The sequence below is a fragment of the Oncorhynchus kisutch genome, unplaced genomic scaffold, assembly GCF_002021735.2.
Source record: "Oncorhynchus kisutch isolate 150728-3 unplaced genomic scaffold, Okis_V2 scaffold4061, whole genome shotgun sequence".
In the NCBI taxonomy this organism is placed as follows: domain Eukaryota; kingdom Metazoa; phylum Chordata; class Actinopteri; order Salmoniformes; family Salmonidae; genus Oncorhynchus; species Oncorhynchus kisutch.
The window spans coordinates 69719-82763 of record NW_022266006.1 but is presented as its reverse complement, the minus strand read 5'-3'; the positions used below and the strand labels follow the sequence as shown (position 1 = coordinate 82763).

Below are 13045 nucleotides of genomic sequence, written 5' to 3'. Positions count from 1 at the left end.
TCTACCTCCTGTTGCTTTATCTTCTAGTACTGCCATTAAAACATCTAAGCTCCCCTTTACCCCCTTCACCTGGCCTTCCCTTTCTATCTGCCCCCGTCCTGCTCTCTCTGTTCTTACCTCCTGTTGCTTTATCTTCTAGTACTGCAATTAAAACATCTAAGCTCCCCTTTACCCCCTTCACCTGGCCTTCCCTTTCTATCTGCCCCCGTCCTGCTCTCTCTGTTCTCTGTTGCTTTATCTTCTAGTACTGCCATTAAAACATCTAAGCTCCCCTTTACCCCCTTCACCTGGCCTTCCCTTTCTATCTGCCCCTGTCCTGCTCTCTCTGTCTCTACCTCCTGTTGCTTTATCTTCTAGTACTGCCATTAAAACATCTAAGCTCCCCTTTACCCCCTTCACCTGACCTTCCCTTTCTATCTGCCCCCGTCCTGCTCTCTCTGTTCTCTGTTGCTTTATCTTCTAGTACTGCCATTAAAACATCTAAGCTCCCCTTTACCCCCTTCACCTGGCCTTCCCTTTCTATCTGCCCCCGTCCTGCTCTCTCTGTTTCTACCTCCTGTTGCTTTATCTTCTAGTACTGCCATTAAAACATCTAAGCTCCCCTTCACCTGACCTTCCCTTTCTATCTGCCCCCATCCTGCTCTCTCTGTTCTCTGTTGCTTTATCTTCTAGTACTGCCATTAAAACATCTAAGCTCCCCTTTACCCCCTTCACCTGGCCTTCCCTTTCTATCTGCCCCCGTCCTGCTCTCTCTGTTCTCTGTTGCTTTATCTTCTAGTACTGCCATTAAAACATCTAAGCTCCCCTTTACCCCCTTCACCTGACCTTCCCTTTCTATCTGCCCCCGTCCTGCTCTCTCTGTTCTCTGTTGCTTTATCTTCTAGTACTGTATCTAACTGCCATTATAAACTCATCTTTCCTATTCTCTTTTTTCCTTTTTCTCTGCCTGTCCGTGCTTCATGGTGGACCGCATATCTTTTTACCTCTGAGAGTTGCCAACCCCACTAAGTTATTTTTCACCTCTTTACTGATTTCAACACACATTCCAGTTAAAAAGGCTATTTTTTGTTGCTGATAAGGGGTATTTTGATCCCCGGGGACTGGTTCTGGTGTACCACTTGTGGCATTAAATACATATTTTAAACGTTCTAGGTACTGACTGACTGTCTCATTTTCTCCCTGTCTACATTCAGTTACCTTAGAGAAGTCAGCGTGTCGATGGTAATGTTCACTTAGGTTAGCGCATAGTTCTGTAATTTTTGCTCTGAATGTCTCCCCAAGTCCCGAGCTCCATTGTATAATGTCCCCATCATTCCCCGTTGGCACCCATGCTCCGTGCACAGCAAACCAATCCTTGGGGGATGGGTAGCTCTATCAGGGGAAACTGCTCTTCTCTCTCTGCACTGTCTTCTTCCCTGCTATAATACTGGAAATCTCTCCTATGCCTTGGTCTATTTTTTTCTCCTATATCGGAGGTTTTTCTGAGTAGTCCTGATCGGTTCTGATTCGGTGAAGGTGTCTGATATTTTTCCCTCACCGACCTATCTTCCTCCTTCTCTGTCTGAGTCTCTACCAATGCTCTTTCCATCTGCACCTTCCTCAATACTGCCCTAATCAGCTCCTGCTCTCTCTCTGTGCCTTTCTTCCCCTCCGGACTCACACCATCCGCTCCCAGATCATAAGCTGGGGGAGGTTCAGCACGGAGCGGCAATTGCACTCTCCTCTGAGCCATCACCACCTCATCGTCTGGATTATCTCTGTAAGCCTGGTCCACTAGAGAAGGATATAGGTTTTGACCCCCACCCAATTGGCCACTTTTTCCCGCTGTAGGAGCGGAGGGCAGAGTATCTTGGCTCTTTACGTCTTTCTTTGTTCTATCCCCTTCCACTCTTTTTCTGGCTTCCGAGAGCCAGACCCTGGTTGTATAAGCCTTGTTTATTCTGTTTCTGCATGACCACATACCTTATGTATCTGTTTCATAAGAACTTCTAACTTTTCAACATCTAGATGCCCATCAAAACCTTTTTTCCATTTTAAACAGAAATCTATATTCCTTCTGTCTTTCTGCTCCATATAACGGTAATCTCCCGTCCATTCTGGGACCTCCTTGGAGAATTTGCCACCCATGATTAATCCTTACCGTTACTTAGCTGTGGTATTTAATCACTTATCTATGGCTTTCTATATTTAATTTGACCTTCTAATGTTCGTGTATTTCTATGAATCTGCTATTTACCGTTGTTTAGTTACTTCTCTGTCTGACTATGTGTGTGTCTCTTCAATGATAATCAGTAAAGCCAAACTCCGGCTTTGTATGGGTTTGTATTTGTGTTTTTCTCCTTTATGAAAACCTTGTCAATAGCTTTGACTGTTGAATCAGATATTAGGTCTTACCTTACAACTATAAGCCCAGGGGTTGTAAATCCCTAGTTAATATCTTATTTTCCGGTTGTGTCAGAGGGCTTTTAAAGAACGCTAATAATCGTTATCTCACGCCGTTATTTCTTAGGCTTCCCTCTCGCATGGAACCTCTTGTCTATAGATTTGGCTTTTATCCCATTTCTCTAGATTTTGGTTTTCCTTCTCCTCCTCAATTGGATATTTCAGTACTATTTGTTGAATCGGAACAATGATCAATACTCCCACAATTCAAATGACCATTCCAGTTATCTTGTCCGCATAGCCTGCCTCCCCACGCCTAGTTAATATCCTATTTGTACAAGATCACCGTCCTATCCCCCAGCACCTATTTAAATATCCCGTCTTAATTTCGGGCGAATATGCCTCTCATGATTAAGTTTAGTTTATTTACGGTAGTGCACATTACCACAGGTTATTTTCGAACCTGCCCAGTGTATATCAGTTATACAAAACCCAGTGTATGTTGGTCATACAAAACCCCGTGGGAATAGCAAAGCTCCCATTATTGATGAAGTCTGAAAATGTTAGAACATCAAATCAACAAACTGAAATCCCCCCAGAATCGAGAATATAGGCTACTGACCTGCTGCCGACTGGGAAAAGCACTGTTCGTTGGATCTAGTCACGTCCCTGTCGTCTGGGGTGTATACCGGCCTGTTTTTAACCTCAATTCAGAAGCCAGGTCTTAATAACGGGCCCAGACGTGCACGATTTTTCCGGCGTACGACCTCCAGATGGCAGGGATAGATATTTTAGATCCCGGTTCGAAGGACCAATTAATATAGGAATTTTATTCCTCTGTTCTAATACCCAATTAAAATGAAACACTCTGTCAATTCATAAGAATTTGTAAGACCCTTATTTTATAGGAATGGACAGAGCCCGGTCTTAAAGTCAAATAGCAGCCTTTATTCACGAGAGTACTGCCACGATACAGGTTACCACAGGTTATGAACTGAAAATGACGTCATTAGCTCAAACACCAACCCGTGTCATCTCCGTTCCAGTACAAAGGCTGTATCTCCGGCCTTCCCACATCCGTCTCCCTACCAATTTAATATAATTTAATATAATACAGTAACATAATATTATTCTGATTAGTACATATACAGTAACATAATAGTATTCTGATTAGTACATCCTGATTGAAATGTATACATCAAATCAAATCAAATCAAATTTATTTATATAGCCCTTCGTACATCAGCTGATATCTCAAAGTGCTGTACAGAAACCCAGCCTAAAACCCCAAACAGCAAGCAATGCAGGTGGAGAAGCGTGACATAATTAGTCATTATAGATAAAAAATTCCCTTAACACACTGTCCCCCTATAGCACTGTCACGAGCACTGTCCCCATATAGCACTGTCCCCATATAGCACTGTCAAGAGCACTGTCCCCATATAGCACTGTCACTAGCACTGTCCCCATATAGCACTGTCACGAGCACTGTCCCTATATAGCACTGTCACGAGCACTGTCCCTATATAGCACTGTCACGAGCACTGTCCCTATATAGCACTGTCACGAGCACTGTCCCTATATAGCACTGTCACGAGCACTGTCCCTATATAGCACTGTCACTAGCACTGTCCCCATATAGCACTGTCCCCATATAGCACTGTCACGAGCACTGTCCCCATATAGCACTGTCACTAGCACTGTCCCCATATAGCACTGTCACTAGCACTGTCCCCATATAGCACTGTCCCCATATAGCACTGTCCCCATATAGCACTGTCACTAGCACTGTCCCTATATAGAGTTCTTTATGGCATTGACTACTGCTTCTGCCTCCTCTAGTGTTAAACACTCATCCTGGAGAAAAGGTCTGATACCCTCACATGCATGGAGTCTATCCTTTAATACTCCCTCTTCAACTGGGAGGGTGCGGTCAGCTGGCAGATGGAATGCCAGGGTCACATGGTCCCACATGAAATACTCAAAACCACGTCCAAGTTCTTCTGTTTCAACTGTTCCACTCTCTCTGTTGATGATCAGCTTCTTTGTATGGGTTTCACATATTGCTTCTGCACGCCAGACAATTTGACCATCTTTATAAATGCATATTGCCTCATCATTCTCATCAGCAAGAAGTGGGTACTCATCAAACTCTGTCACATCTGGACCGTGGACAACCACAACGTACATGATCTCCTGCTTGTAAACCACGGTTTCATAGACTCTCAGGACAGGCTTCTCTCCCTCACAGATCTGCTCTGTGTACATCTGCATGAGATCCTCCAAGGGGAAGGTCAACTTAAAGTTCCCGTACCGAGATCCCTTTTGGAAGACAGGGGAGGTGGTGAATTCCTTCAGGAATGGATTGTGTCTTTGTTCTTCACCCGTTGTTGGGTCAAAGGAAAGCTGTTCCTTTTCAAGGAAGCGATTCTCTGCTGCCTCAATTTCCCCTTCTGTAATGTGAAGAGCCCACCATGTGAAACCCCCTGTTTGCCCTGCTGTAAATCCACTCAGATCCATGATTCCTGTCAGGCCTGTTGGAGTGGTTACATGACAGACTTTGTCCACGTGAAATTCCGCTCTGTCAGCTTTGGGGTACAGTGGAATGTCTTTTGAAATAAGACATCTACAACTTAGTGGGGTCTCCATTTTCAAGGTTTCTATACTCTGATGCTCCCCGCGGAAAAAGGTCTCCGTTATTCCTCTTTGGTTTTGTCGCTGCATTTTCTTTCCCTGAAAAGATGAAAGTTGACAGTCAGATGAATCGTGTATCTCTTTATTTAACTAGATTGTTTGCACAACATCATTATGAGGCGTTGACAAATGTTCTTATATAAAGGTTTAGATGCAACAATATGAAAATCCTTAAGATCCACATGACAGTTGTAAACATTTTGAAGCTGTGTTGTTTATTTACAAAGACAAAAGACAACACAAACTTACAATGGAATAATAGCAGATGTAATTGTGGGTTACAGTATTTATGGCCTGTCACTAAAACAGTCACACCCTGTCATCGTTGCACTCTGCATACTGTACTGTAGGTTATATAGACTACAGTATTCATGCCCCAGACTGTACTGTAGGTTATATAGACTACAGTATTTATACCCCAGACTGTACTGTAGGTTATATAGACTACAGTATTTATACCCCATACTGTACTGTAGGTTATATAGACTACAGTATTTATACCCCAGACTGTACTGTAGGTTATATAGACTACAGTATTCATGCCCCAGACTGTACTGTAGGTTATATAGACTACAGTATTTATACCCCATACCATAGGTTATATAGACTACAGTATTTATACCCCATACTGTACTGTAGGTTATATAGACTACAGTATTTATACCCCATACCATAGGTTATATAGACTACAATATTTATGCCCCAGACTGTACTGTAGGTTATATAGACTACAGTATTTATGCCCCAGACTGTACTGTAGGTTATATAGACTACAGTATTTATACCCCAGACTGTTATACCCATACCATAGGTTATATAGACTACAGTATTTATGGCCCAGACTGTACTGTAGGTTATATAGACTACAGTATTTATACCCCAGACTGTACTGTAGGTTATATAGACTACAGTATTTATACCCCATACCATAGGTTATATAGACTACAGTATTTATACCCCATACCATAGGTTATATAGACTACAGTATTCATGCCCCAGACTGTACTGTAGGTTATATAGACTACAGTATTTATACCCCAGACTGTACTGTAGGTTATATAGACTACAGTATTTATACCCCATACCATAGGTTATATAGACTACAGTATTTATACCCCATACCATAGGTTATATAGACTACAGTATTCATGCCCCAGACTGTACTGTAGGTTATATAGACTACAGTATTTATGGCCCAGACTGTACTGTAGGTTATATAGACTACAGTATTCATGCCCCAGACTGTACTGTAGGTTATATAGACTACAGTATTTATGGCCCAGACTGTACTGTAGGTTATATAGACTACAGTATTTATGGCCCAGACTGTACTGTAGGTTATATAGACTACAGTATTTATACCCCAGACTGTACTGTAGGTTATATAGACTACAGTATTTATACCCCATACCATAGGTTATATAGACTACAGTATTTATACCCCATACCATAGGTTATATAGACTACAGTATTCATGCCCCAGACTGTACTGTAGGTTATATAGACTACAGTATTTATACCCCAGACTGTACTGTAGGTTATATAGACTACAGTATTTATACCCCAGACTGTACTGTAGGTTATATAGACTACAGTAGTCATGCCCTGTCACTAAAACAGTCACACCCTGTCATCGTTGCACTCTGCATACTGTACTGTAGGTTATATAGACTGCAGTATTTATACCCCAGACTGTACTGTAGGTTATATAGACTACAGTATTTATGCCCCAGACTGTACTGTAGGTTATATAGACTACAGTATTTATGGCCCATACTGTACTGTAGGTTATATAGACTACAGTATTTATACCCCAGACTGTACTGTAGGTTATATAGACTACAGTATTTATACCCCAGACTGTACTGTAGGTTATATAGACTACAGTATTTATACCCCAGACTGTACTGTAGGTTATATAGACTACAGTATTTATACCCCAGACTGTACTGTAGGTTATATAGACTACAGTATTCATGCCCTGTCACTAAAACAGTCACACCCTGTCATCGTTGCACTCTGCATACTGTACTGTAGGTTATATAGACTACAGTATTTATACCCCAGACTGTACTGTAGGTTATATAGACTACAGTATTTATACCCCAGACTGTACTGTAGGTTATATAGACTACAGTATTCATGCCCTGTCACTAAAACAGTCACACCCTGTCATCGTTGCACTCTGCATACTGTACTGTAGGTTATATAGACTACAGTATTTATACCCCAGACTGTACTGTAGGTTATATAGACTACAGTATTTATGCCCCAGACTGTACTGTAGGTTATATAGACTACAGTATTTATGGCCCATACTGTACTGTAGGTTATATAGACTACAGTATGTATACCCCAGACTGTACTGTAGGTTATATAGACTACAGTATTTATACCCCAGACTGTACTGTAGGTTATATAGACTACAGTATTTATGACCTGTCACTAAAACAGTCACACCCTGTCATCGTTGCACTCTGCATACTGTACTGTAGGTGATATAGACTACAGTATTTGACCAAAAGTGCTTGTCGAACATCTCATTCCAAAATCATGGCCATTAATATGGAGTTGGTCCACCCTTCTGGGAAGGTTTTTCACTAGATGTTGGAACATTGCTGTAGGGACTTGCTTCCATTCAGCCACAAGAGCATTAGGGAGGTTGGGCACTGATGTTGGGCGATTAGGCCTGGCTCACAGTCGGCGTTCCAATTCATCCCAAAGGTGTTTGATACATTTGAGGCCAGTCAAGTTCTTCTCTTCAGTTGGGTAGCGTTCTCCTGGCATCCACCAAACCCAGATTCGTCTGTCGGACTGCCAGATGGTTAAGCGTGATTCATCACCCCAGAGAACGTGTTTCCACTACTCCAGAGTCCAATGGCAGTGAGCTTTACACCACTCCAGCAGAGGCTTGGCATTGCACATGGTGATCTTAGGCTTGTGTGCGGCTGCTTGGCTATGGAAACCATTTAATGAAACTCCCGACGAACAGTTATTGTGCTGACGTTGCTTACAGAGACAGTTTGGAACTCGGTAGTGAGTGTTACAACCGAGGAAAGACGGTTTTAAAGCGCATCAGCACTCTGCGGTCCCGTTCTGTGACCTTGTGTGGCCTACCACGTCGCGGGTGAGCCGTTGTTGCTTCTAGACGTTTCCACTTCACAATAACAGCACTTAGGGTTGACCAGGGCAGAAATTTGATGAACTGACTTGATGAAAAGGATCCTACTTTATGGTTTATAGGGTGCCTACATTGAAGAATCTCAAGTATAAAATATATTTTGATTTGTTTAACACTTTTTTGGTTACTACACGACTCCATATGTGTTATTTCATAGTTTCATGTAGAAAATAGTAAAAATGAAGAAAAACCCTTGAATGAGTAGGTGTGTCCAAATGTTGTACTGTTAATGTATTTAAAGTGTAATTATTGGGATGCAAACTCATAAATGAATACATTTAAATACTACATGTATATCTGATATAGTACAGGTGTCTTATTTTTTAAAGCCCATAATAGCGGGAGGGTTGATCACAGTGGTGGGTCAAAATGACCTGAGGACAGCCGGAGGGTTGATCACAGTGGTGGGTCAAAATGACCTGGGGACAGCGGGAGGTTTGATCACAGTGGTGGGTCAAAATGACCTGAGGACAGCGGGAGGGTTTAAAAGACTATCAAGAAACACTCTGTGGGACCCTGATTTAGCCCAATACAGTAAAAAGTTAAATCAGATAAAATTCAACCGTTTCTCTTTTAAAGTGATGAAGACATGGATATGTCATGGTGTGGGGGGGAATGCAGTGGGTCAACTTGGAGCACCTTTATCTCCTGAATGTTTTGGCATTAAGGTCCAAAATGTCCCTTTCTGACCACTTCTTCCATCGACAAACATTATGGAAAGGTGTGTTTAAAACAAAAGGGAGGCTGTCAAAAAGTGATTGAATTGAAATGGATTTACCTCCTTTTGAGACCAGACCTAAGCAGACTTGACTGTCGTCTATTCAGTTGTCTGTCTCCCTCATGAGTGATTGAATTCAAATGGATTTACCTCCTTTTGAGACCAGACCTAAGCAGACTTGACTGTCGTCTATTCAGTTGTCTGTCTCCCTCATGAGTGATTGAATTGAAATGGATTTACCTCCTTTTGAGACCAGACCTAAGCAGACTTGACTGTCGTCTATTCAGTTGTCTGTCTCCCTCATGAGTGATTGAATTGAAATGGATTTACCTCCTTTTGAGACCAGACCTAAGCAGACTTGACTGTCGTCTATTCAGTTGTCTGTCTCCCTCATGAGTGATTGAATTCAAATGGATTTACCTCCTTTTGAGACCAGACCTAAGCAGACTTGACTGTCGTCTATTCAGTTGTCTGTCTCCCTCATGAGTGATTGAATTCAAATGGATTTACCTCCTTTTGAGACCAGACCTAAGCAGACTTGACTGTCGTCTATTCAGTTGTCTGTCTCCCTCATGAGTGATTGAATTGAAATGGATTTACCTCCTTTTGAGACCAGACCTAAGCAGACTTGACTGTCGTCTATTCAGTTGTCTGTCTCCCTCATGAGTGATTGAATTCAAATGGATTTACCTCCTTTTGAGACCAGACCTAAGCAGACTTGACTGTCGTCTATTCAGTTGTCTGTCTCCCTCATGAGTGATTGAATTCAAATGGATTTACCTCCTTTTGAGACCAGACCTAAGCAGACTTGACTGTCGTCTATTCAGTTGTCTGTCTCCCTCATGAGTGATTGAATTCAAATGGATTTACCTCCTTTTGAGACCAGACCTAAGCAGACTTGACTGTCGTCTATTCAGTTGTCTGTCTCCCTCATGAGTGATTGAATTCAAATGGATTTACCTCCTTTTGAGACCAGACCTAAGCAGACTTGACTGTCGTCTATTCAGCTGTCTGTCTCCCTCATGAGTGATTGAATTCAAATGGATTTACCTCCTTTTGAGACCAGACCTAAGCAGACTTGACTGTCGTCTATTCAGTTGTCTGTCTCCCTCATGAGTGATTGAATTCAAATGGATTTACCTCCTTTTGAGACCAGACCTAAGCAGACTTGACTGTCGTCTATTCAGTTGTCTGTCTCCCTCATGTTGTCTGTGCCGTGACAAGCCTTAATGCATATTTTCTTTTAAATGCTCAATATGCCAGGTTAATAGAATATTGTTATATTTAAACCCACTTTGACTGACTGGACCTGAATGTTTCTACCACCAACTTCACACCTGTTTTGAAAATATGATTTTTCCTGTTCTCCTTCATCTAAGATCATTGCATTGTACATAGTTTTGTTGTTGTGAATACTGTCATTATTATTGGTAGTAAATTGTGTACTCTATGTTGAGTGGCGTGTTAATCATGTAACAGTTACATTGTAACTTATTAATGGACAATACTTCAGCTGTTTTTAATGATCTGTTACATTAAAGGGGCAATCTGAGATTCAAAAAATAACAAAGGCGACACCCTGCCATTCTTTGGGGGTAAACAGCCGAGGGATGGGGTAAGTTATATTCTTCAAGAATCAATGGCTACAATATATATCATTCATTTAAAAGTCCACAAATGCATCATGTACCAATAACAGATTTCTGCTATAAATGCCTGGATACATTATGGCATAAAAATCACTCAAAGAAGAAACAATGTCATTAATCACTTAGTCAAAATACATTTTAGATAACGATGTCAGAAGTATCATATTTAGTTGATTTTAGTTACATATAAACTTCATCAAAGATGATGCCTATATCTATATTTAATACATTAAACTCATTGGTCATTTGTCATCCAATCAAACCATTGCCATTTGAATGCATTATCGTAATGCAGCTGTCGTAAATACAGTATCTTATGTATTCTAAATAAAAGCCCATTTGGAAAAGGAAAATGCAATAAATAATTACTCTGAGCTGCGCTTCGATCGGTTGGTCGTAGGTGGAAGGACGGGTTGTCCTTTGAAGAATGTCTGGTGGTAGAACGTATACTTGGTAGAACCGTCGTCGTCTGGTAGAACAGGTCCTTTGTCCGTCCTTTCCTAGCCCACGTTTACAGCTGTGGTTGCTAACGCAACAGCTAGGAGGTATCACTTATTTAGTGATTAAGAGTTCAAAGTTCACACCAAGTTGCCATACTTTAAGCTCATGCTATATTCTGGAAGGTATAGTCGAAATTCATCCTTTCGGTGTGTTGATCATCATCTTCACGTTGAAATTCGATGCTAATTTCAGTAGGTTCTTGTCGTTCAACCAGAGCTCACGCTGAGGTTGCCTTAGTTCTGTTGTTGATCTTGTTCTTTTAAAGTGAAGACCACCGTCCTCTTGTCCTTGGAACAGGAGGTTACATTTTCATAACAGGGCTTATATAGTAGGAGAGAGAAGGGCGTGTTTTATAGTTTATAACCAATGTCTGTTCACTTGGGTGGGGCCTCTGAGTGAGCAGAGTTTCTCTATGACAAACCGTTCTCTAATTTAAGAAGCTGAAATTACATTTAATCTATTCACAAGTAGTTTCGTATTTTAACATCACATTCCAAGTTGAATAATATCATAGAGGGGATTGTTTTCACTGCTCCACATGTCTGGACATGTCTGGACGTGTAGTTCACATTTGTACTACAGGGGTCAGTCTAGGACAGGTCATCACATTTCAAGTTGAATAATATCATGGAGGGGATTGTTTTCACTGCTCCACATGTCTGGACATGTCTGGACATGTATGGACGTGTAGCCGTGGCAATAGTAGTATCTTTTGTTTCCTACAGCTTACATGGGTACATGGATGAAGCAACAGTTCACTTTTGTACTACTGGGGTCAGTCTAGGACAGGTCATTGAATTTTCAAGTTGAAAAACATCATGGAGGGGATTGTTTTGTCTGATGTTAAAGAAAGTCTGACTGCCTCCTCACAGATGATCCACAAAATATACAAATAAAATAAATTGGTAGTAAATTGTGTACTCTATGTTGAGTGTTGTGTTATTCATGTAACAGTTACATTGCAACTTATTAATGGACAATACTTCAGCTGTTTTTAATGATCTGTTACATTAAAGGGGCAATCTGGGATTTAAAAAATAACAAAGGCGTCACTGTCACGTTCTGACCTTAGTTCCTTTGTTATGTCTTTGTTTTACTATGGTCAGGCTGTGAGTTGGGTGGGTTGTCTATGTTTGATTTTCTATGTTGTGTTTTGCGATTGGCCTGGTATGGTTCTCAATCAGAGGCAGGTGTCGTTAGTTGTCTCTGATTGAGAATCATACTTAGGTAGCCTTTTCCCACCAGTGTTTCGTGGGTGATTATTTTCTGTTCTGTGTTTTATTTCACCGTTCAGGACTGTTGGTTTTTCGCTTTATTGTTTTTGTTTCAGTGTTCACTATTCTTATTAAAAAACAAGATGAATGGCCTCCCGGGTGGCGCAGTGGTTAGGGGCGCTGTACTGCAGTGCCAGCTGTGCCATCAGAGACTCTGGGATGGTGCCCAGGCTCTGTCGTAACCGGCCGCGACCGGGAGGTCCGTGGGGCGAAGCACGATTGGCCTAGCGTCATCCGGGTTAGGGAGGGCTTGGTCGGTAGGGATGTCCTTATCTCATCACGCACCAGCGACTCCTGTGGCGGGCCGGGCGCAGTTCACGCTAACCAAGGTTGCCAGGTGCACGGTGTTTCCTCCGACACATTGGCTTCCGGGTTGGATGCGCACTGTGTTAAGCAGTGCGGCTTGGTTGGGTTGTGTATCGGAGGATGCATGACTTTCAACATTAGTCTCTCCCGAGCCCGTACGGGAGTTGTAGCGATGAGACAAGATAGTAGCTACTAAAAACAATTGGAAACAAAATTGGGGAGGAAAAGGGGTAACATAAAAACATGTAAAAAACAAGATGAACACGCTGCGCATTGGTCCTCCGATCCTTCCTACTACTCCTCCTTGACCACTTACCACGCTGCGCATTGGTCCTCCGAT

At 41.8% G+C, this 13045-nt stretch overlaps 1 protein-coding gene across 1 annotated transcript; it reads right to left on the bottom strand.

The window, feature by feature from the left end:
* Positions 1 to 3309: 3309 nt before the first annotated feature.
* LOC116373664 (uncharacterized) lies at positions 3310 to 11532 on the bottom strand. Its single transcript, XM_031822069.1, has 2 exons — positions 10994 to 11532; positions 3310 to 5115 (listed from the first exon to the last, which is right to left on the bottom strand). Exon 2 carries the CDS (start codon positions 5104 to 5106, stop codon positions 4177 to 4179), a length of 930 nt encoding a protein of 309 aa, XP_031677929.1. The 5' UTR covers positions 5107 to 5115; positions 10994 to 11532; the 3' UTR covers positions 3310 to 4176.
* Between the last annotated feature and the right edge of the window lie 1513 nt (positions 11533 to 13045).